Below are 20,917 nucleotides of genomic sequence, written 5' to 3'. Positions count from 1 at the left end.
AAGTAATCTGTTCACTGACAAAGTTTCAACTTTCATTTGTTTCAAGCCAACATCCATATTAAACTCCAAATGTAAAATTTTTCCGCCTTGTTTGACAACCTCTTAAAAATAATTCAATCTTTTGCAAGCAACCAAATTTTCTTTTATTGGGCCAATTTCATTCCACATAGAAAGCTGACTTTTTCACTCGTTAAACTAAATAGGTATGCCAGCGGTAAATGTCCCGAAAGATTAATAAAATGCCTTCTTCTAATTTAAAGCCACACAGTGCATGGTAACATTAATAGCATTAACTTACCTCAAAAAAAAATCCTAGTCTTTTCAGATACCCTAAAAATTGAAGGTGTTTTTTTTTTCAACTACAAAGGTAAACCTTGTAGGGTAGGCAAGGTGGGTTGTGTGATGTGTGTGACTTCCTGCATCTACCTATATGTTTTCTCTCCATAATAAGTATTGTCCTGCTTTTATCTGATCCGTACTCTTCTGTGATCCACGCTCTCTGGCCTCATTCCCTGGAACCACCCAATCTTGCCTGCTGTCTGGCTGGATCTGAGCAGCTCAGCCATTGCTGGTCTCCTCCATCCCTCTGTGACATCATGGCAGCCCAATTAATCCCCGTCAGAGGGAATCTTACGCCCCGGAGTAGTGCTTCTCACCCTTGGCATCTTGAAGACGTGTGGACTGCAACTCCCAAAACATTTCCGTTGCTAAGTGAGACGGTTAAGTGAGCTTTCCCCCTTTTACGACCTCTCTCTTGCCAGAGTGGTTAAGGGAAACACTGCAGTTGTTAAGTTAGTGACACAGTTGTTAAGTGACTCTGGCCTCCCCTCCCCGAATTTACTGGTCAGAAGGTCGCAAAAGACGATCACGTGACCCCGGGCCGCAGCAACCGTCGTAAATACACGCCAGTTGCCAAGCGTCTAAATTCTGATCACGTGACCACGGGGGATGCTGCAATGGCTGTTAAGTCTGAAAAACTGTCAGTTCTGTTGTAACTCTGAATGTCACTAAGGGAATGGTCATAAGTCGAGGACTACCTGTTCAGAGTGTAGCATGCAGTGGATGGATGATGCTGGATTTCCCAAAAAGAGACCCAGAAGGCATTTTCAAATCATTTTGAGCAGCAACTCCTGAGATGTGGTGAATTGTTCAACTGCCTCAGGGGTCTTCAAACTTGGCCCTTTTATGACTTGTGGACTTCAACTCCCAGAATTCCTCAGCCAGGCACGTATAGAGCGTAATGGTATAAAGCGTAATCTTATTAAGAGCCTTCCAGAAACTGGAAGGTCACGGGTTCTAGTTCCATCTTAGGCATGAAGCCAACTGGGTGACCTTGGGCCAATCCTGTGCCAACGCAGTGCTGGGCTGCATTCACAGAGGAAGAGAATCAAGATCACGCGAAGTGTTAATACCACTTTACAAGGGCTTGGTAAGGCCACATTTGGAATACTGCATCCAGTTTTGGTCACCACAATGTAAAAAAGATGTAAAAAATTCCATTGCTGGCTGTGGAATCCTGGGAGTTGAAGTCCACATGCCTTAAAATTGTCAAGGTTGAGAAACACTGCTCTAGAAAGATCCAAGCTGCGCAAAGCTGGCCTTTGGCAACTGTCACAATGTGGAGGCGCAATACATAGCTCCAGGCAGGACTTACCATAGGTCTCCGTAGTGATGCGGCGCTGAGCATAAGTGGCCAGCCCCTCGCTCAACCACATCTCTTCCCAGGTGGCGTTGGTGACGGCATTGCCAAACCAGCTGTGGGCTACTTCGTGGATGATATCAATGATGAGAAACTCATCACTCTCCAAGATGGACGAGATCACAAAGGTCAAGCACGGGTTCTCCATGGCGACAATAGGGAACGAGGGAGGGAGGAAAACAATGTCGTACCTGAAAGCGAGGGGAGGCAGGGAGGGAGGGAGGGAGAACCCGGATCACTTTCTGAATCTTCAAGTCATAATTCTCAAAATAGATAGATAGATAAATAGATAGAGATAGATAGACGATACATACATGAGATAGATAGATAGATAGATAGATAGATAGATAATAATAGCTAGATAGCGATAGATGATCGATGATACAGATTGATGAGATGATAGATAGATAGATAGATAGATAGAGAGAGAGAAAGATAGATAGATATATGATAGGATAGAGATAGATAGATAGATAGATAGATAGATAGATAGAAATATACAGATAGCTAGATTAGAAATAGAGATATATACATAGATAGATAAGATAGAAATAGAGATATATACAGATATGGATAGATAGATAGATAGATAGATAGATAGATAGATAGATAGATAGATAGATAGATAGATAGATAGATAGACGATACATACATGAGATAGATAGATAGATAGATAGATAGATAGATAGATAGATAGATAGATAGATAGATAGATAATAATAGCTAGATAGCGATAGATGATCGATGATACAGATTGATGAGATGATAGATAGATAGATAGAGAGAGAAAGATAGATAGATATATGATAGGATAGAGATAGATAGATAGATAGATAGATAGATAGATAGATAGATAGATAGATAGATAGATAGAAATATACAGATAGATAGATTAGAAATAGAGATATATACATAGATAGATAAGATAGAAATAGAGATATATACAGATATGGATAGATAGATAGATAGATAGATAGATAGATAGATAGATAGATAGATAGATAGATAGATAGATAGACGATACATACTTGAGATAGATAGATAGATAGATAGATAGATAGATAGATAGATAGATAGATAGATATAGAGATATATACAGATATAGATAGATAAGATAGATAGAAATAGAGAGATATACAGAGAGATAGATAGATTAGATAGAAATAGAGATTTATACAGATAGATAGATAGAGAGAGAGAGAGACAGAGACAGAGACAGACAGATATAGGTAGGCAGGCAGAAAGACAGACTTAAAAATGCAGATGTACATCAATAAAATTGCCCATAATTTACAGGCAGACCTCCTCTTACAACCACAAGTGAGCCCAAAATTTCTGTTGCTGAGACATTTGTTAAGTGAATTTTGTCCCATTTTACGACCGTTCTTGCCTCACTTGTTAAGTGAACCACTGGAGTTGTTAAATTAGTAAGACAGTTGTTAAGTGAATATAGCTTCCCCCCGCTGACTTTGCCTGTCAGCAGGTCGCACGTGGTGATCACATGACCTGGGGGACACAGCGGCAACCACCATAAATTGGAACCAGCTGCCAAGTGTCTGAATTTTGATCACTGAATTTTGACCAGAGGGACGCTGCAATAGTTGTAAGGATGAAAAACGGTCATAAGTCACTTTTTTTCAATGCCATTGTAACTTCAAGCAGTCGCTAAATGAATGGTTGAAAGTTGAGGACTAACTGTATTAAAAGTTGTAATAAAAGAAAAAAGGAAGGGTTAAAAAGATCAGAGTTGGGGGTTAATGTAATTGGAGAACAACTCCTGTATGTCAAGAATCTCTCATAATCCAACAGTTTCCTTTCTCTCTTCCACATCCTGTTAGTAACCCTAACCAAGTAACTTAAGATGATAGGAAGAAACTGATTTTGCGGCTAAATGTGAAATATGATTCTTCTACTTCCCTCTCTTAGGTGTCTCTAGAATTAATTTATAATACCATTCCTTATTTCTACACCTTTCTGCTTATCTTGGGGAAATGAATGAGTGCCTCAATGATAGATAGATGGATGGATGGATGGATGGATGGATGGATGGATGGACAGACAGACAGACAGATATAGAGAAAGAAAGAAAGAAAGAAAGAAAGAAAGAAAGAAAGAAAGAAAGAAAGAAAGAAAGAAAGAAAGATATCGAGAGAGACAGACAGATAGATATGGAGAGAGAGATGGAGAGAGACAGACAGATAGACAGAGACAGACACAGAAATATAGGTAGGTGGGTAGGTAGGTAGGCAGGCAGATAGATATGGAGAGAGAGACAGAAAGATGGATGGATGGATAGCTAGATAGATAGCTAGAGATAGCTAGCTAGCTAGACAGCTAGACAGCTAGACAGACACAGACAGACAGACAGACAGACAGACGAGAGACAGACACACAGATAACCTTTATTGTCATTTTTTCCCTGTGGGCACAATGGCACACATTAGAAATGAAATTTAGTTGCTTCCTCTCCAAACGTGCACATACCCAACGCACATTTAAAACATACTACATACAACATATGTATAGACCTATACCCTTTACATATAAGTAACAAATAAATATTATTCACTGTCCATCTTGAAGGCATAACGGAAGAGTTGAGAGTTCACAAGGTTAACACTGTATGGAACAAAGCTGTGACTGAATCTGGATGTTCTGCTTCTGATACCACAGAGCCCCCCCCCCCCCCCAGACACAAGAAGGTAACAAGGAAAACAGGTCGTGAAGAGGATGTGTGGTGTCCCAGACAATCTTGCGGACCCTGCTCAAGCAGCGCTTCTGCGCTATGTCCTGGATGGGAGGGAAGGGAACTGCCAATGATCTTTTCGGCCATTCTCACCACTCTCTGCACCGCCTTCCTGTCTGAATTTTGCCATCGGTAGTAGATTTTCCCCTTCCTGGTTCCTTCTGTTCGTGCCTTCCCCCCCCCCCCAGCAAAGGCCTATGCATGCTATAAGGTGCTTACCTGCCCCAGATGTAGGGACCGTAGAGGCTCTCTGCGGCGCTCAGCCAGTGCTCCACCCGACCTGAGAGTTTGCCGATGGCGGTTGACAACAGGCACGGCTCGGCCCAGACTTTGCTCCTGTCGCAAAGAAGGCAGAAAAAGAGCAGAATTCGCAATGCGCCTAGCCCAGATTTGGCATTCTGTGCTGCGGAGGTGCAAACCGACACCTAACTGCACACGGTGGTTAAGATAACAGCCTAGCAATACCCCTGTACTCCATCCACCCTGCTCAATCAGACAACAGTGTCTTACCTGGGACCAACGTCTGCGGCGACAAGATCCCCAGCCACTAAAGCCACCAGGTAAGCAGGAATGGGGTACTCCATGCAGAACTGGTAGATGCCCTCTTCTTCCTCGTAGGTACTTTGGGTGGCGCTCATTAACACCTGCATACCTGAAGGGGCCTGTAAAACAAAACAAAACAAGAATAATAGAGTTGAATAGAATAGACCTAGAAGGGAATTTGGAGGCCTTTTAGTCCAGCCCCCTGTTCAAGCAGGAGACCATACACAATTTTAGATTGGTGGTTGTCCAGTCTCTTCTTAAAAACCTCCAGTGATGGAGCACATAACAGCATCTGACAGCAAGCTGTTGCATTGGTTAATTGTCCTCGCTGTTAGGAAGTTTCTCCTTCATTCCAGGTTGCTTCTCTCCTTGATCAGCTTCCATCCATTGTTTCTTGCCTTGCCTTCTGGTGCTTTGGAGAATAGTTAGACCCCCTCTTCTTTGTGGCAGCCCCTCAAATACTGGAACGCTGCTGTCATGTCACCCCTATTTCTTCTTTCCTTTATACTAGCCAAACCCAAGTCCTGCAGCCGTTCTTCATATGTTTTAGTCTCCAGGTCTTTGACCATCTTAGTTGTTCTTCTCTGAACTTTTTTCCAAAGTCTCAACATCTTTTTTGTGATATGGTGACCAAAACTGGTTGCCGTATTCCAGGTATGGTCTTTTACTACAGTTTTATAAAGGCCTCACTGTCAGGAAGTTTCTCCTTAATTTCAGGTTGCTCCTCTCCTTGATCAGTTTCCAACTGTTTGTTTCTCGTCCTTCCCTCTGGTGAACAAGTGACACTATGGAGTTTGCTTTCTCCGAAGGAAGCGATGACCACCAAGGGAGGCGATTCAGAAAGGGGATTAGGAGATTTGTGGAGAGAAAAAAAAACCAAAAAACAACAAACCCTGATACTGGTCATCAGGGCTTCTGGATCACAAGCTGAGTTCTGGCCGTTACTGAGCATGAGGTTCAGGTCTGATCACATTCAGGGGCTATGAAAAGTGTGTCTTACCTTGACAACCGCAGAGTAGGTGCACTTCACAGCCGGCGTGTCGAAACAAGGGAAGAAGGAGCGGTTGCACACCGAATGGCCTTGGGTGAAAACAAACGGCTTAGTGTTGCCGTAGGTGAGCTCAGGATCCAGCCACCAGACCTGACAGAAGGAATAGATAAGGAAGAAAAAAAAAAAAAAAGGCAAATTTTAGATACTCTTTGACTTATGATCACAATTAAGGCCAAAATTTCTGTTGCTAAGTGAGAGTTAACTTTTGCCCCACTATACCATCTTTTTTTGCCACGGTGGTTAAATGAAATGACTGCAGTAACACAGTTAGTAAGATGCCTCATTTAGTGACCGTTCAACGGCACCGGAAAAAAGGGACTTATGGCCACTTTTCACACTTATGACCATTGGAGGCTCCCCATAGTCACATGATTTACAGTTGGATGCTTGACAACTGACTCGCACATGTGAAGGTTGCCGTGTCCCAGAGTCATGCGATCCTCTTTTTGCAACGTTCTGACAAGCCAAGTCGAGGGGGAAGCTGGATTCACTTAGCAACCGTGTGACTAACTCTGGGGTAGGCAACCATGGCTCTTTTATGACTTGTGGACTTCAACTCCCAGAATTCCTGAGCCAGCCATGCTGAGGGGAAAGGGAGAGGTTTCCAAGCTGAGCCAGGCTGGCTGAGGAATTCTGGGAGTTGAAGTCCACCAGTCATAAAGGGGCCATAGTTCCTCATGCTGGCTCAGGAATTCTGGGAGTTGAAGTCCATGAGTCATGAAGGGGCCATAGTTCCCCCATGCTGGCTGAGGAATTCTGGGAGTTGAAGTCCATGAGTCATGAAGGGGCCATAGTTCCCCCATGCTGGCTGAGGAATTCTGGGAGTTGAAGTCCACGAGTCATAGAAGAGCCAAGGCTGCCTACCCCTAGACCAGTGATGGTGAATCTTTTAGAGACCGAGTGCTCAAATTGCAACCCAAAATCTACTTATGTATCGTCGGGTGCTGGGTGGGCATGGCCCATTGGGTGGGTGTGGCCAACTGGGTGGGCATGGCCTATTGAGTGGGCGTGGCTGCAGTGGTAACGGCAGACTGGCTGGGACTAAAATGTTCATTCAATCAATTCCAACTCTGCGAGATCTTTTTTTTCCCGCGAGAAGTTGAAATTGATTGATTGAACCATTTTTTTTTTTTGCACACGGCGGCGGAGGCCTAAAGCGAAAAGGTTTTATAAAACCCAACTGAAGGCCTAGGACTGGGGCGATGGCGCGCGTGCCCACAGAGAGGGCTCTGCAAGCCATAGGTTCGCCACCATGGCCCTAGACTAACTCTGCAGTGAGTCACTTAACAAATGTGGCCAAAAAAAAAAAAGAAAGGTTGTAAAATGGGGCAACATTCCCTTAACAAATGTCTCACTTAGCAATAGAAATTTTGGGTTCCATTATGGTCGTTAAGTCAAGGACGACCTGTAGCATGCAAAGGCAGAATATAAGAAAATAAGAGAAGAAAATCAAACAATCTCTAGTTTACACCCCAAATATACAGCATTCACGATATTTCTCTTACATCAGCATCACTCACTGTATCTTTCCAGGAACTGGGAACCGAGAAAAAAAACATGAATTTTCTATTCTGATGCACTTTTTTGCTGGAGAGGTAAAGCCGGGAAACCAAGTCAAAAGAGTAAAAACCACAAGCCGACAGCATGTGTTTCTTTAAGACTTTTTTTTTTAAAAAAAAAGAGGGCTTCTTCTGTCATTTTGGAGGGTGGGCACAGCACAGCCACCCAGAGTATAAAGATCTCTGCTGTAGGCAGTCCTCGACTTATGAAAAGTGAAAATGAAATTCAGTGGTGAAGAAAAGTAAGGTTCTACTTTTAAACAAGAAAAACCAAATGCACAGTAGAGGTCAGGGGTCTGAGGAATTCTGGGAGTTGAAGTCCACAACTCATAAAAGGGCCAAGTTTGAAGACCCCTGGTATAGGTGGTACCTTACTCAATAGTAGTAACTGTGAGAGGGATCTCGGAGTCCTAGTGGACAATCACTTAAATATGAGCCAGCTGTGTGCTGCAGCTGCCAAAAAAGCCAACACAGTGCTAGGCTGCATTAACAGAGGGATAGAATCAAGATCACGTGAAGTGTTAATACCACTTTACAAGGCCTTGGTAAGGCCACACTTGGAACACGGCATCCAGTTTTGGTCACCACGATGTAAAAAAGATGTTGAGGCTCTAGAAAGAGTGCAGAGAAGAGCAACAAAGAGGATCAGGGGACTGGAGGCTAAAACATATAAGGAAAGGTTGCTGGAATTGGGGATATCTAGTTTAATGAAGAGAAGGACGAGGGGGGACATAATAGCAGTGCCTGCCCCTGAACTAGATCAAACAACCATAGGATGCAAGTTCGCCTCCTTGCCTCATTTTAAAGACCCTCTCTAAAATTAATCTCCAAGTGTATGCTATGTATTGATAAAGTATCAGTCCTGCCTGAAGTAGATAATATAGAACAGTGGCTGGCTGAGGAATTCTGGGAATTGAAGTCCACCCATCTGAAAGCAGACAAGGTAGAGAAACACTGATATAGATGCATTAAAAATAGAATTTCATGTAACAATATGCTGCCACCTTAAAATATACCATCCCAGGGCAGCCTTTTTGATCTCCCCTAGACAGAGAGAATAGAAAAGCCGGCCAAGGCTGGCATATTTTAAAATGGTGGCATGCTGTTCCATGAAATTCTATTTTTAATGCATCTATATAAACTATTTCAGGCACGATGGGTAAAATGCTATCACCTAATAGAGAAGGACTTAACGGTGAAAGACAAATAACAGTTCATCTCAAATGGAAGATGACCATCTCATAGCCAGCTATTCCTCTGTGTCAAAGCATCTAAATTTCAGCACACTTATTTATTAAATTATTATTAGTGTTATTAATTCAAATTATATACTGCCCTGACCTACAGGGACACCTATATTTCACTGAAACAGGGGATATTCTTTTTTTTCCCCATTGTATTATATATCAACACCGGAAGCACCTGAAGGCAGGACAAGAAGCAACGGATGGAAACTAATCAAGGAGAGAAGCAACCTAGAACTAAGGAGAAATTTCCTGACAGTGAGAACAATTAACCAGTGGAACAACTTGCCACCAGAAGCTGTGAATGCTCCAACACAGCAGATTTCTAAGAAGAGAATGGACAGGCATTTGTCTGAAATGGTATAGGGCAGGGGTAGGCAACCTTGGCTCTTTTATGACTCGTGGACTTCAACTCCCAGAATTCCTGAGCCAGCTATGCTGAGGGGAAAGGGAGAGGTTTCCAAACTGAGCCATGCTGACTCAGGAATTCTGGGAGTGGAAGTCCATGAGTCATGAAGGGGCCATAGTTCCCCCATGCTGCCTCAGGGATTCTGGGAGTTGAAATCCATGAGTCACAAAAGAGCCAAGGTTGCCTACCCCTGGTATAGGGTTTCCTGCCTGAGCAGGGGGTTGGGCTAGATGACCTCCAAGGTCCCCTCCAACATTATTATTACTACTACTACTACTACTACTATTGTTGTTGTTACAGGCAAATGCTACACATATCCACAATATTTTACCTAACTAAAGGTGGTTTTTACTTATAGGTCTACATGCAATCAAATATTTAGTGAGAAAGTGTCTTAGACTGAGAAGCAATTTACTACAATCAAAAACAGGCAAATCCTCGTCTTACAGCCCCTTGTTTTGTGACCGTTCGAAGTTAACAATAGGACTGAAAAAAAGTGACTTCTGATGGTTTCTGACACAACTGTTGCAGCATCCTCATGGTCACGTGATCCAAATTCAGATGCTGGGCTCCCATTTATGACGGTCGTAGTGTCCCGGAGCCACGTGATTCTGCTTTTGCGACCTTCTGACAAGTAAAGTCAATGGGGGAAGCCGGATTCACTTAACGGCCGTGTTACTAACCTAACAACTGCAGTGATTCACTTAACAACGGTGTCAAGAAAGGTCATAAAATGGGAAAAAATCACTTAATTGTCTTGTTCAATGGGGAAGGCAGATTCCCCTCACAACCGTGTTACTAACTGGGCAACTGCAGTGATTCACTTAATAACCATGGAAAGGAAGGTCGCAAAATGGAGGCAGAACCCACTTAACAACTCTCGGGCATAGGAGCAGGAATTCCGGAGTCGGTACTACCTGTATTCCACTCCCTGAATGATGGAAAAAATTTAATACTGGAAAAGCTTTCTCCAAATAACATTCGTCAATTGTTCCATCTGTTGTTCCAAGGATCAGAGGCTCAGCCAATACCAAAAGAATTTCTCTGAAGAAACAAAAATATATTTATCCCTAAAACCATCTGGAAAAATGGGAAATTGAGGGGCCGAAGGCCAGTCCAGACATTGCTGACTAAAACAGAATTAAAATATGACATTCTCTGGGAAAAAAAGGATTTTTGTTCTTCCCTAAATACATTTTCTCCCTGCTGAAATATACAGGGAGGACTTCTCAACTCACTCTTTGTTTAGTGACCTTTTGAAGTTATAACGGCATTGAAAAAAGAGACTTATGACCGTTTTTCACCCTTACGACTATTGCAGCATCTCCGTGGTCACGTGATCAAAATTCAGACACTGGGCAACTGACTCCTATTTATGACGGTTGCCATGTCCCGGGGTCAGGTGATCCCCTTTTTCGACCTTCTAACAACTGTGCTACTAAATTAACTGCACTGATTCAGGTAACAAATACGGTTAAGAAAGGTCACAAAATGGGCCAAAACCCATTTAATAAATGTCTCATTTAGCAACAGAAAATTTGGCCTCAACTGTGATCGTAAATCGAGGTCTAACTGTATATCTTATTCCTCTCAGCCCAATCTTCCTTTCTGCCCGACTTAAACTGCACTTTCGTTTTTGACATGCTGGGTGTGGGCCAAATTATTTTTTTCTCCTGTTGTCCGTTTTCTGACTTTTACACAAAGGAAGTTTACCCTGTTCTCCCTTAGTAACCAAGTTTGCTGAGGGTGAGAAAATTCGTAAAGAACATTTTTGGAAAACCCAAGTAAATTTTGCTAAGTTATCCTCTGAGTAGTTTAAAAAAAAGAGAGAGAGAGAGAGAGAGATTACCCAGGGAGGCTTGTGAGTTTGCAGAATCTATATGAAACCTTCTTTGGCTAAATTTGTCCCTTTTTTGGGGTGATCAATTTATATTTATAAATGCTTCCACCAATTTATACCTGAAACCGTTAAGTCTGTAATTTTAGTGTTCCTATTGAAACTCACCGTTAAGACATTATATTGGCTACTTTCCAATCTTTAGACCAGTGGTTCTCAACCTGTGGGTCGGGACCCCATTTGGGGTCGAACGACCATTTCACGGGGGTCGCCAAACAACGCAGTCCGCCATTTTTTTCCCCTTTTCCTTAGCTGCGCTACTCTCTTTTATTCTATTGGCTTTTGAAAGCCAATAGAATAGACTCTCTTGAATAGAGTCTAACTCTATTGGCTTTCAAAAGCCAATAGGAATTGTCCAGGCTGTCTCTGCCCTGCTGAGCCCGCCAAAAGTCCCATTCTGCAAACGCTGCTGCACCAGTTGAGTAGTCCTCGACTTACGACCGGTTGAGTAGTCCTCGACTTATGACCGGTTGGGGGTCGCGGCATTAAAAAGGTTGAGAACCACTGCTTTAGACAGAGAGAGAGAGAGCAATTTTAGGGAGACCATGTATTTTTGTAGCAGGTCAAAAGTTTCACTGCTTGGAAAGTATCTGTGTCATCAATGATTAATCAAGGTGACCTCTCAATGGCTGATTATTCCAAATAAACCCTAAAACCTGATCCCCAATCCCCATAGGCCTCTCTGCCTCTTTCTAACCGCCTGCCCCCAAAGCCCTTTCAAGTTATCTGCCCCAAATTTTCTTTTTTTTTTTAATTACAAATTTTATTTATAATACAGTTAAAAACAAACATTGGATTCAACGTGACATTCCAGTATATACATTCTTATCAGATTATTCCACTTTTTACAATTAATTCTTCATCTCTACATGTACATCTACAGTTTTATATACAATACTTGTTCTAAAATAACATCTATTTCTATCTTAACATTCATCTTTAATCCCGACCTTCCTCTTCGAATTCCTCCAGAGGTAAAATTTATCCCAGGTTTCATAATAAACTGATCCACATTTGTCTTTTAATATCACTGTGAGCCTGTCCATTTCCGCACATGCTAATATTTTATGTATTAACTCTTCCTCTGTGGGAATTTCCTTGCTCTTCCATTTTTGCGCAAAAGCAAGCCTAGCTGCAGTCAGGATGTGTAGCAGCAGGTAGATTGTTCCCTTGTGGTATTTTTCTGTCGTTATTCCCAGCAAGAAGAGTTCAAGTTTTAACTCTTAAGTCCAGTGTTAATATATCCCTCAACCAGTTTCGTGTCCTGTTCCAATACTCACGAGTCTTTGATCTGCCCCAAATTTTCAACTGTGAAAACCGCTGTAAAGAATTTGTTAGGCCTCACTACAATCTGACTGACTGTCCTACTTTATATCTTTCTGCCTCCTGCTGTTTTTAAAGAGGGTGTGATTTACCTGCAGGGAAGGAAAGATTTTTTCGTTCACAACTTTTTTTGGGGGGGTCTCCCAGCTTGTATTAGCATTCCCAGATCTTTGTTGTGTGTGTGTGTGTGTGTGTGTGTACAGAGAAACGTAGAAAACTGACGACAGAAAAAGAGTGCTCCATCGAATCTGCCCTTTGAGGTTTTTCTAACTTTAATTTATTTTTATTTAATTTTAACTTTTTGATCATTTCTTTAGAGTGGCATGTGGCTTAGGGATATAAGACACTTGACACACACTCGGAAGGTTGAGAGTTCAATCCCAGACAGAGGCAGGTATTTCTCTCTCCGGGCGCAAAGAGAAAATATTTGCTGTGAACTCTGCATAGATGTCAGGAAGGGCATCTGGCCAGTAAATGCTCAGCTCCATCCAGTTGCCCCGACTCTATCCCAAACTAAGGGATGACAGCAGGCATGTCAAACTCGCGACGTCACATGACAACCTATCGTGACTTTTTCCCCATTTCCGGCAATGGGGCGGGTGTGGTTTCAGTATGATGCATCCCGCCCATGGGCCAGCAGTTTGAGATGCCTGGATTACAGGATCCTAAAAAAGGAGTTAATTAATCATGTAATTATTTCCTGCAAGAATCATCCTCCTTAGGCTGCTCGTTAACCAAGCTGGTAGCCTCTTAATGGGACCTCTGTTAATGTTGGCTATCCAGATTCTATGCTTGGGGCTTAGGTGGCTTTTCCCAATGGGTAGAGCTGTGCTGCTAAATCATGGGAATCCTTTTCTGGTGAATACCAAAGAGGGCTTGCAGGGGGGGTCTGGGGGGGAGTATTCCTCCATAGAAGAAGTGCACAAGATGAGTGAGAACAGAAAACCTTTTGGTCATTGGAGCTGTTTTAACTTCTTAAAAATGATGGAGGACCCCTAAGAGCAGTGGTTCTCAACCTTTTTAATGCCGCGACCCCCAACCGGTCATAAGTCGAGGACTACTCAACCGGTCGTAAGTCGAGGACTACTCAACTGGTGCAGCAGCGTTTGCAGAAGGGGACTTTTGGCGGGCTCAGCAGGGCAGAGACAGCCTGGACAATTCCTATTGGCTTTTGAAAGCCAATAGAATTAGACTCTATTCAAGAGAGTCTATTCTATTGGCTTTCGAAAGCCAATAGAATAAAAGGGAGTAGCACAGCTAAGGAAAAGGGGGGGGGGGGAAATGGCGGACTGCATTGTTTGGCGACCCCCGTGAAATGATCGTTCGACCCCAAATGGGGTCCCGACCCACAGGTTGAGAACCACTGCCTAAGAGCATTGGTTTGCATTTGCGTCTATTCGTGTTTACTGCAATAGATATGAAAACGGTTAGATTTCTAATAGAACAATAGAGATGGAAGGGACCCAGAGGTCTTATAGTCCAACCCCCTGCTCAAACTGGAGACCCTGTACCATTCCATACAAATGGCTATCTAATCTCTTCTTAAAGCCCTCCCGTGACGGAGCACCCACAACTTCTGAAGGGAAAAGTTTCCACTGATTAATTGTTCTAACTATTAGGAAGTTTCTACTTAGTTCTAGGTTGCTTCTCTCCTTAATTAGTTTCCATCCATTGCTTCTTGTCCTGCCTTCAGGTGCTTTGGAGAATAGTTTGACAACACACACACCTCTTTTTTTGTGGCAGCCCCTCAAATACTGCTATTATGTCACCCCTAATACTTCTCTTCATTAGATTAGACATACCCAATTCTTGTAACCATTCTTCATATGGTTTAATCATTAATCATCTTTAATCATTAATCATCTTTTATCGTCTTTGTTGCACTGTTTCTAGAATATCAACATCTTTTTTATTATTATTATTATGGTGTTGACCAAAACTGGATGCAGTATTCCAAGTATGGCATTATAAGACCACACAAGGGAAAGGAGGAGAGAAGAGGAACAATGGGAGAAGAAACAAGAGGAAAGCAACAGAAGGAGCCCGTGGAACAGCCTGCCACATGAAGCAATGAGTTCTTCTTCAAAGAGAAGTCGGACCCAACCCAAGCAAGGGTTGGACTGGATGACCTCCCTGATCTCTTCCACAGAGACAACCCCTCAGATATTGAACCGGCCCCGCTCGGTCCTCCCTTTAAGCGGCTGAAAACAGACCCCACTTACCGCGGGGGCATCCACGGCCGTGTAGCGGACGATGACCTGGAAGGGCTGCTGCGGCTCCAGCGAGGCCGGCAGGGAGATGCTGAGCGCCGAGCCGTAGTCGCTGAAGGGATCCAGGCGGAAGAAGAGCGGGCAGGGGGCGCGGGCGGCGGGCGCCGAGCGGGGGAAGGCGGGCAGCGGCGGCGAGGCAGCCTCGGCGCTCTCCAGCGGGGCGCAGGCCCAGGGCCCGGCCGGGGGAGGCTCGCCCCAAAACGGGGGCACCTCGGCCGAGGCGTCCGGGGAGGCGCCGGGGCCCAGCCGATCCCCCTCCGGCGGCGCCTGTCCCCCGAGGGCCGAAAGTGCGCTGGCGCTGCTGAGCGGGCCATGCGGGTGCGGGTGGCCGGCGGGGGCCGAGGACGGGCGGGCCAGCGGAGGGTTGACCCGGCCCGGCTCGCCCTCGCCGCCGGCGCTGGAGAAGACGAAGCCGCAGCGGGCTTCGCCGGCCGGGCAGGCCCGGAAAGCCACCGAGGCCACCCGCAGGGCCGGGTGCGCGTCCAACACCAGGACGCGGGCGCGGCGGGCCCGGCGCTCCCCCTCGGCCGCCTCCCCCTCGGCCCCGACGCCGGGCGCCGGTAGGGCGCACAGCTCCAGCACCAGGCAGCCGGCCAGGGCGCGGGCCTCGGGCCGCAGGTCCAGCCCGAGGCGGAGGTGGCGGAGGCGGAAGAGCGAGGCGCTGGAGGCCGAGGCCACGTCCGGGGGCGTCTCGGGGGCCGCCATGGGGCCTAGGTGAAATCCATGGGCGGCGGGCGAGGGAGGCCCGGCGGCGGCGGCGGCCGACGATTCACCCAGGCCGCCCGGGAAGCCGCTCGGCGGCGCCAGGAAGAGGCGAGGCCCAGCCGGCCTGCCCCGAGCGGGGCGCGCTGCGTGCGGCTGGCGGCGGCGGCGGAGGCTACGGGGGCGCTGGGCGGCGCCCGAGAGCGGCGCGGGGCGGCCGGAGCGGCCTTTGGATGCGCGCCTTGCTTGGCCGGCCGTTGGACGGGGACATCTGGCTGGGCCGGGCCCGGGGCTTTATCGACCCCGTGGCCGGAGGAGTTCAGCCTCGGGGCGGGAGAGACGCAGAGAATGAGGCCCGGCGCTCGGGAGAGCATGGCGCCGGGAGGCAGGAGCGATCCCCTCCTTGGATCTGGCCAAGGGATCTCGCGGGGGGGGGAGGGGGGAGAGGGATCGTGTGGTCCGCAGGAGGTGAGCAGGGAGGGGAGTTTCTTTGAGCAGGGATCTATTCGTTTGCCAGAAGGAGCTGGAAGGGACCTTGGAGGTCTTCTAGTCCAACCCGCTGCTCAGGCAGGAAACCCTGTATAGGTATTCCTCAACTTACAACAGTTTGCTTAGCGACCGTTTGAAGTTACAGGTGACTTGGCCGTTTTTCACACTTATGACCGTTGCAGCATCCCCATGGGCATGTAATTTACATGCAGATGCTTGACAAGTGACTCGCTTTTATGACGGTTGTAGGGTCATGAGACCCCCTTTTGCGACCTTCTGACAAGCAAAGTCAATGGGGAAGCCAGATTCACTTAAGAATCGTGTTACTCACTTAACAATGGCAGTGATTCACTTAACAAGTGTGGCAGGAAAAATTGTAGAATGGGGCAAAACTCACTTAATGAATTTCTCACTTGGCAACATAAATTTTGGGCTCAGATGGGGTCGTAAGTTGAGGACTACCTGTACTGTCTCAGGCAAATGGTTGCCCAATCTCTCCTTAAAGAACTTGCAGTGTTGTTAAGAAGGACCGTGAACATGATGGAGTGACTCCCATAGCTGGGTTTCTCAAACTGTTTTAACATGCGAGCACTTCCAACTCTCAGAATTCCCCGAGCATTGAAGTCGCTAGACCTCAACTTTCAACAGTTTGTTTACTGACCTTTGAACTTAGAACGGCACTGAAAAAAATGACTTATGACTGTTTTTCCCGTGTATGACCCCTGCAGCATCCCCATAGTCACATGATCAAAATTCAGACCTTTGGCAACTGACTCATGTTTGTGACCATTGCAGTTTCCCAGGGTCATGTGATCTGACTGTTCCTTGGAAGGACAGATCTGGAAGCTGAAGCTGAAATATTGGGAAGGCCTGAAGGCAAAAGGAGAAGGGGATGGCAGAGGATGAGATGTTTAGCTAGTGTCATCGACGCAATGAACATGAATTTGGGCAAACTCCATGAGACAGTGGAGGACATGGGGGGGGGGGTGCTGCAGTTCTATGGTCCATGGGGTCCCAAACAGTCAGACATGACTTAGCAACTGAACAACAATATAACAAACTCCATGCATTGTGTACATTTTGTAATCCCATTGTGTAATTTAAATAAATACAAACTTTGCATGTAGAAAAAATAAGCACAACCTCTAAATATATAGAATAGAATAGAGCTGGAAGGGACCTTGGAGGTCTTCTAGTCCAGCTTCTTGCTCAAGCTGGAGAAACCTGTACCGTTTCAGACAAGTGGCTGTCCAGTCTCCTCTTAAAAACCTCCAGTGATGGAGCGCCCATAAATTCTGAAGGCAAAGCTGTTCCACTGGTTAATTGTCCTCACTGTTAGGAAGTTTCTCCTTAATTCCAGGTCGCTTCTCTCCTTGATTAGTTTCCATTGTTTCTTGTCATGCCCTCTGTTGCTTTGGAAAATAATTTGACCCCCTCTTCTTTGTGGCAGCCCCTCAAATACTGGAAAACTGCCATCATGTCACCCCTAGTCCTTCTAGTCTCCAGACTAGCCAAACCCAAATCCTGCAACTGTTCTTCATATGTTTTAGTCTCCAGGCCTTTAATCATTTTAGTTGCTCTTCTCTGCGCTTTTTCCAGTCTCAATGTATTTTTTGTAGTGTGGCCAAAACTGGATGCAATATTCCAGGCGTGGCCTTACTAAGGCTTTATAAAGCGATATTAATACTTCACGTGATTTTCATTCTATGCCTGTTTATACAACCAGGTATTGTATTAGCTTGCTTGGCTGCCTCTGCACACTGCTAGCTCATATTCAAGTGATCGTCCACTGGGACTCCAAGGTCCTTCTCACAGTTGCTGTTTTTGAGTCAGGTTCCACCTAATCTGTACTTATGTTGTTTTTTTCCTGCGTAAATGTAAAACTTCGCTTTTCTCTACATTAAAATTCATTTTTTTGGATAGGCCCCAAGATACCACAATTTTAAATAACAGAGTTTGAAGGGATCTTGGACGTCTTCTACAGGAGTCCAACCCCCTGCTCAGGCAGGAAACCCTATACCATTTCAGACAAATGGCTGTCCAGTCTCTTCTTAAAAACTTCCAGTGTTGGAGCATCCATAGCTTCTGGAGGCAAGTACTTTCACTGATTAATTGTTCTCACTGTCAGGAAATTTCTCTTTTAATTCCAAGTTGCTTCTCTCCTTGATTAGTTTCCATCCGTTGTTTCTTTTCCTGCCTTCAGCTGCTTTGAAGAATAGGTTGACCCCTTCTTCTTTGTGGCAGCCCCTTAGATCTTGGAGCAGTGCTTTCCTTCTAGACTAGAATCCCAGGGGTAGGCAACCTCGGCTCTTTTATGACTCGTGGGCTTCAACTCCCAGAATTCCACAGCCAGCCTGGCTCAGCTTGGAAACCTCTCCCTGTCCCCTCAGCATGGCTGGCTCAGGAATTCTGGGAGTTGAAGTCCACGAGTCATAAAAGAGCTAAGGTTGCCTATCCCTGGCCTAGGCCTGTATTTTTCAACCTTGGCCACTCGGAGATGGGTAGACTTCAACTCCCAGAATTCCTGAGCCAGCATGGGGGAACTCTGGCCCCTTCATGACTGGTGGACTTCAACTCCCAGAATTCCTGAGCCAGCATGGCTCAGCTTGGAAACCTCTCCCTTTCCCCTCAGCATGGCTGGCTCAGGAATTCTGGGAGTTGGAGTCCACGAGTCATAAAAGAGCCAAGGTTGCCTACCCCGGCACTAGACATATCCAGAAACACCTCAAACAAACTGGAGAAACTGTCTCAAGCCAATGGGATTGGCCCGTCCCACACTCCCTGGCAGAAGGGACATGGGATGGACCCCTTCAGTCAAGGAACTTTGGCTGGCAGAAACATCGTTCCCCCCCCCTCCCCCAGATCTGTTCCCCTTCTGAAAGAGCCTGAAAACCTGGCTTTGCTAACTGGCTTGGGGGCCCAATGGGGCCTCCCACTCTGGAGGTGGTTAGTAAATTAGAACAGAGGTCCCCAGCCTTTTTGGCACCAGGGACTGGTTTCCTGGAAGACCATTTTTCCATGGACCTGTTGGGGGGGAGGAGTTTTCAGGATGATTTCAGTGCATTATGTTCTACATTTTCTAAACAAACAAACAAATAATGCACTTTATTTCTATTATTATTGTTATTACATTGTATTAGATCAGTGTTTCTCAACCTTGACAATTTTAAGGCATGTGGACTTCAACTCCCAGAATTCCTGAGCCAGCCATGGACTTCAACTCTTCAATTCTGGGAGTTGAAGTCCACATGCCGTAAAATTGTCAAGGTTGAGAAATACTGTATTAGATAGACCAGTGACTTTCTGCTTCTAAGAAAGTGGGAAGGAAAAGAGACAATCTTAAACTCAGCCTTTCAACAAAACAAACCAAAGACCCAGCAATGTTGAGGAAGTGCTGAGAAAACAGAGGGAGGGAGGGAGAGAGACCACATCCACTGTTTAGTTATTGGTCCCTTTTATCCAGTTTTCCATTAACTTTGAATGTTCTGATTTTAATGCTTAATGTTTTAAACATACTAATTGCTTTACATTATTGCTTTATATTATAAGCTGCCCAGTCACTTGACAGTGAGTTGGATGGTATATGAATTGAATGAGTGAGTTAAGTTAATTAATTAATTAATTAATTAATTAATGAAACAAACAAAACACTGCACAGCTGAAAAGAATTCCGCATGGCAGAGCAGGGAAAAATTTCCTCCCAATTGATGGTAGGCAGTTACTTGAGGTTTCTGCCAAAGCAAGTATTATGCCAAGTATTAGAACCACGGCTGTACTTTTTCCACGGAAGGAGATAGGATATCAAGTAACATTTTCTTGAATAAATTCCCATAGTTTTTTTTCGCAGCTACATCTTTTATCTCTGTACGTTGCTTCATTCAAAATAAAATGGTATGTCCGCGTATGTCAAAAATGAAAAGAAGTTTAGATGCAATTTACTTATTCACGTGATGGTAGATAAAAGAGAGCAGAGCAAGGGAGAGGGAAAAAGAGAGGAATGAAACTGGCTGCATGCTATACTCCAGGAGTCATCAAACTTGGCAACTTTAAGACTTGTGGACTTCAACTCCCAGAATTCCTCAGCCAGGCAAGTCTTAAAAGTTGCCAAGTTTGAAGACCCCTGCTATACTCCATCCATTTAGTACTAAATTCAACATCCACAAAATTTTAAAAATGTTATATTCTTTTCATTCTTCTTCTGACCCACAGAGATCTTTGACTTATTCTCCAAGTCACTCTCTTAATCAGTTGTGGAAATAGTGTAAACCAAGTCACTTTTCTTCCTGGTTCTGTAGTCGTATCGGTAGTCCTCAACTTATAACTGGTTCGTTACAACTTCCTTTGAAGTTACTGTGAACCTCTCCAGGCTACTTAACACTCTGAATTCAAATTTCCAGAGGCTTTCAAAAATGATTCAGAGAGACTAGAAGAGAACCAGACAGTGTTAGATGATGGTAGCCAAAAAAAAAAAAAAAAATCAGAAGTCTGGTAGAACAGGGGTCTCCAACTTTGCTAACTTTAAGACTAGTGGACTTCAATTCCCAGAATTCCTCAGTGGCAAAACTCACTTAACAGCTGTCTTGCTTAGCAACAGAAATTTTGGGCTCAGTTTCGGTCGAGAGCCGAGGACTACCTGAAACCGATTTGGTTCAAAAGCATGAACTTTTGTGGGTTTTAGAATAGAACAGAATAGAGTGGAAGGGACCTTGGAGATCTTCTAGTCCAGCTCCCTGCTCAAGCAGGAGGTCCTATACCATCTCAGTCAGATAATTGTCCAGTCTCTTTTTTAAAACTTCCAGTGAAGGCAAGCTGTTCCACTGGTTAATTATCCTCACTATCAGGAAGTTTCTCCTTAATTCCAGGTTGCTTCCCTCTTTGGTCAGTTTCCATCCATTGTTTCTTGTCCTTCCCTTTGGTGCTTTGGTGAACAACCTGACCCCCTCTTTTTTGTGGCAGCCCCTCAAATACCGGGACACTGCTATCAT

The 20,917-nt window shown here is 44.9% G+C and overlaps 1 protein-coding gene across 1 annotated transcript in view; it reads right to left on the bottom strand.

The window, feature by feature from the left end:
* The window catches only part of RNPEPL1 (arginyl aminopeptidase like 1), a 31,345-nt gene extending 15,547 nt beyond the window's left edge, over positions 1 to 15,798 (bottom strand). Inside the window, exons 1-5 of the mRNA XM_039347218.1 lie at positions 14,694 to 15,798; positions 5,989 to 6,129; positions 4,956 to 5,107; positions 4,665 to 4,781; positions 1,655 to 1,890 (exon numbers count right to left, since the gene is read on the bottom strand). Coding sequence (XP_039203152.1) covers positions 1,655 to 1,890; positions 4,665 to 4,781; positions 4,956 to 5,107; positions 5,989 to 6,129; positions 14,694 to 15,446 — 1,399 coding nt within the window. The 5' untranslated portion in view covers positions 15,447 to 15,798. The remainder of the gene's footprint in view (positions 1 to 1,654; positions 1,891 to 4,664; positions 4,782 to 4,955; positions 5,108 to 5,988; positions 6,130 to 14,693) is intronic.
* Between the last annotated feature and the right edge of the window lie 5,119 nt (positions 15,799 to 20,917).

Source organism: Crotalus tigris, unplaced genomic scaffold (assembly GCF_016545835.1).
Source record: "Crotalus tigris isolate CLP2741 ecotype Arizona unplaced genomic scaffold, ASM1654583v1 scf7180000018055.714482, whole genome shotgun sequence".
Lineage (NCBI taxonomy): Eukaryota > Metazoa > Chordata > Lepidosauria > Squamata > Viperidae > Crotalus > Crotalus tigris.
The sequence above is the reverse complement of the archived record's forward strand: the minus strand, read 5'-3'. Positions and strand labels throughout refer to the sequence as shown.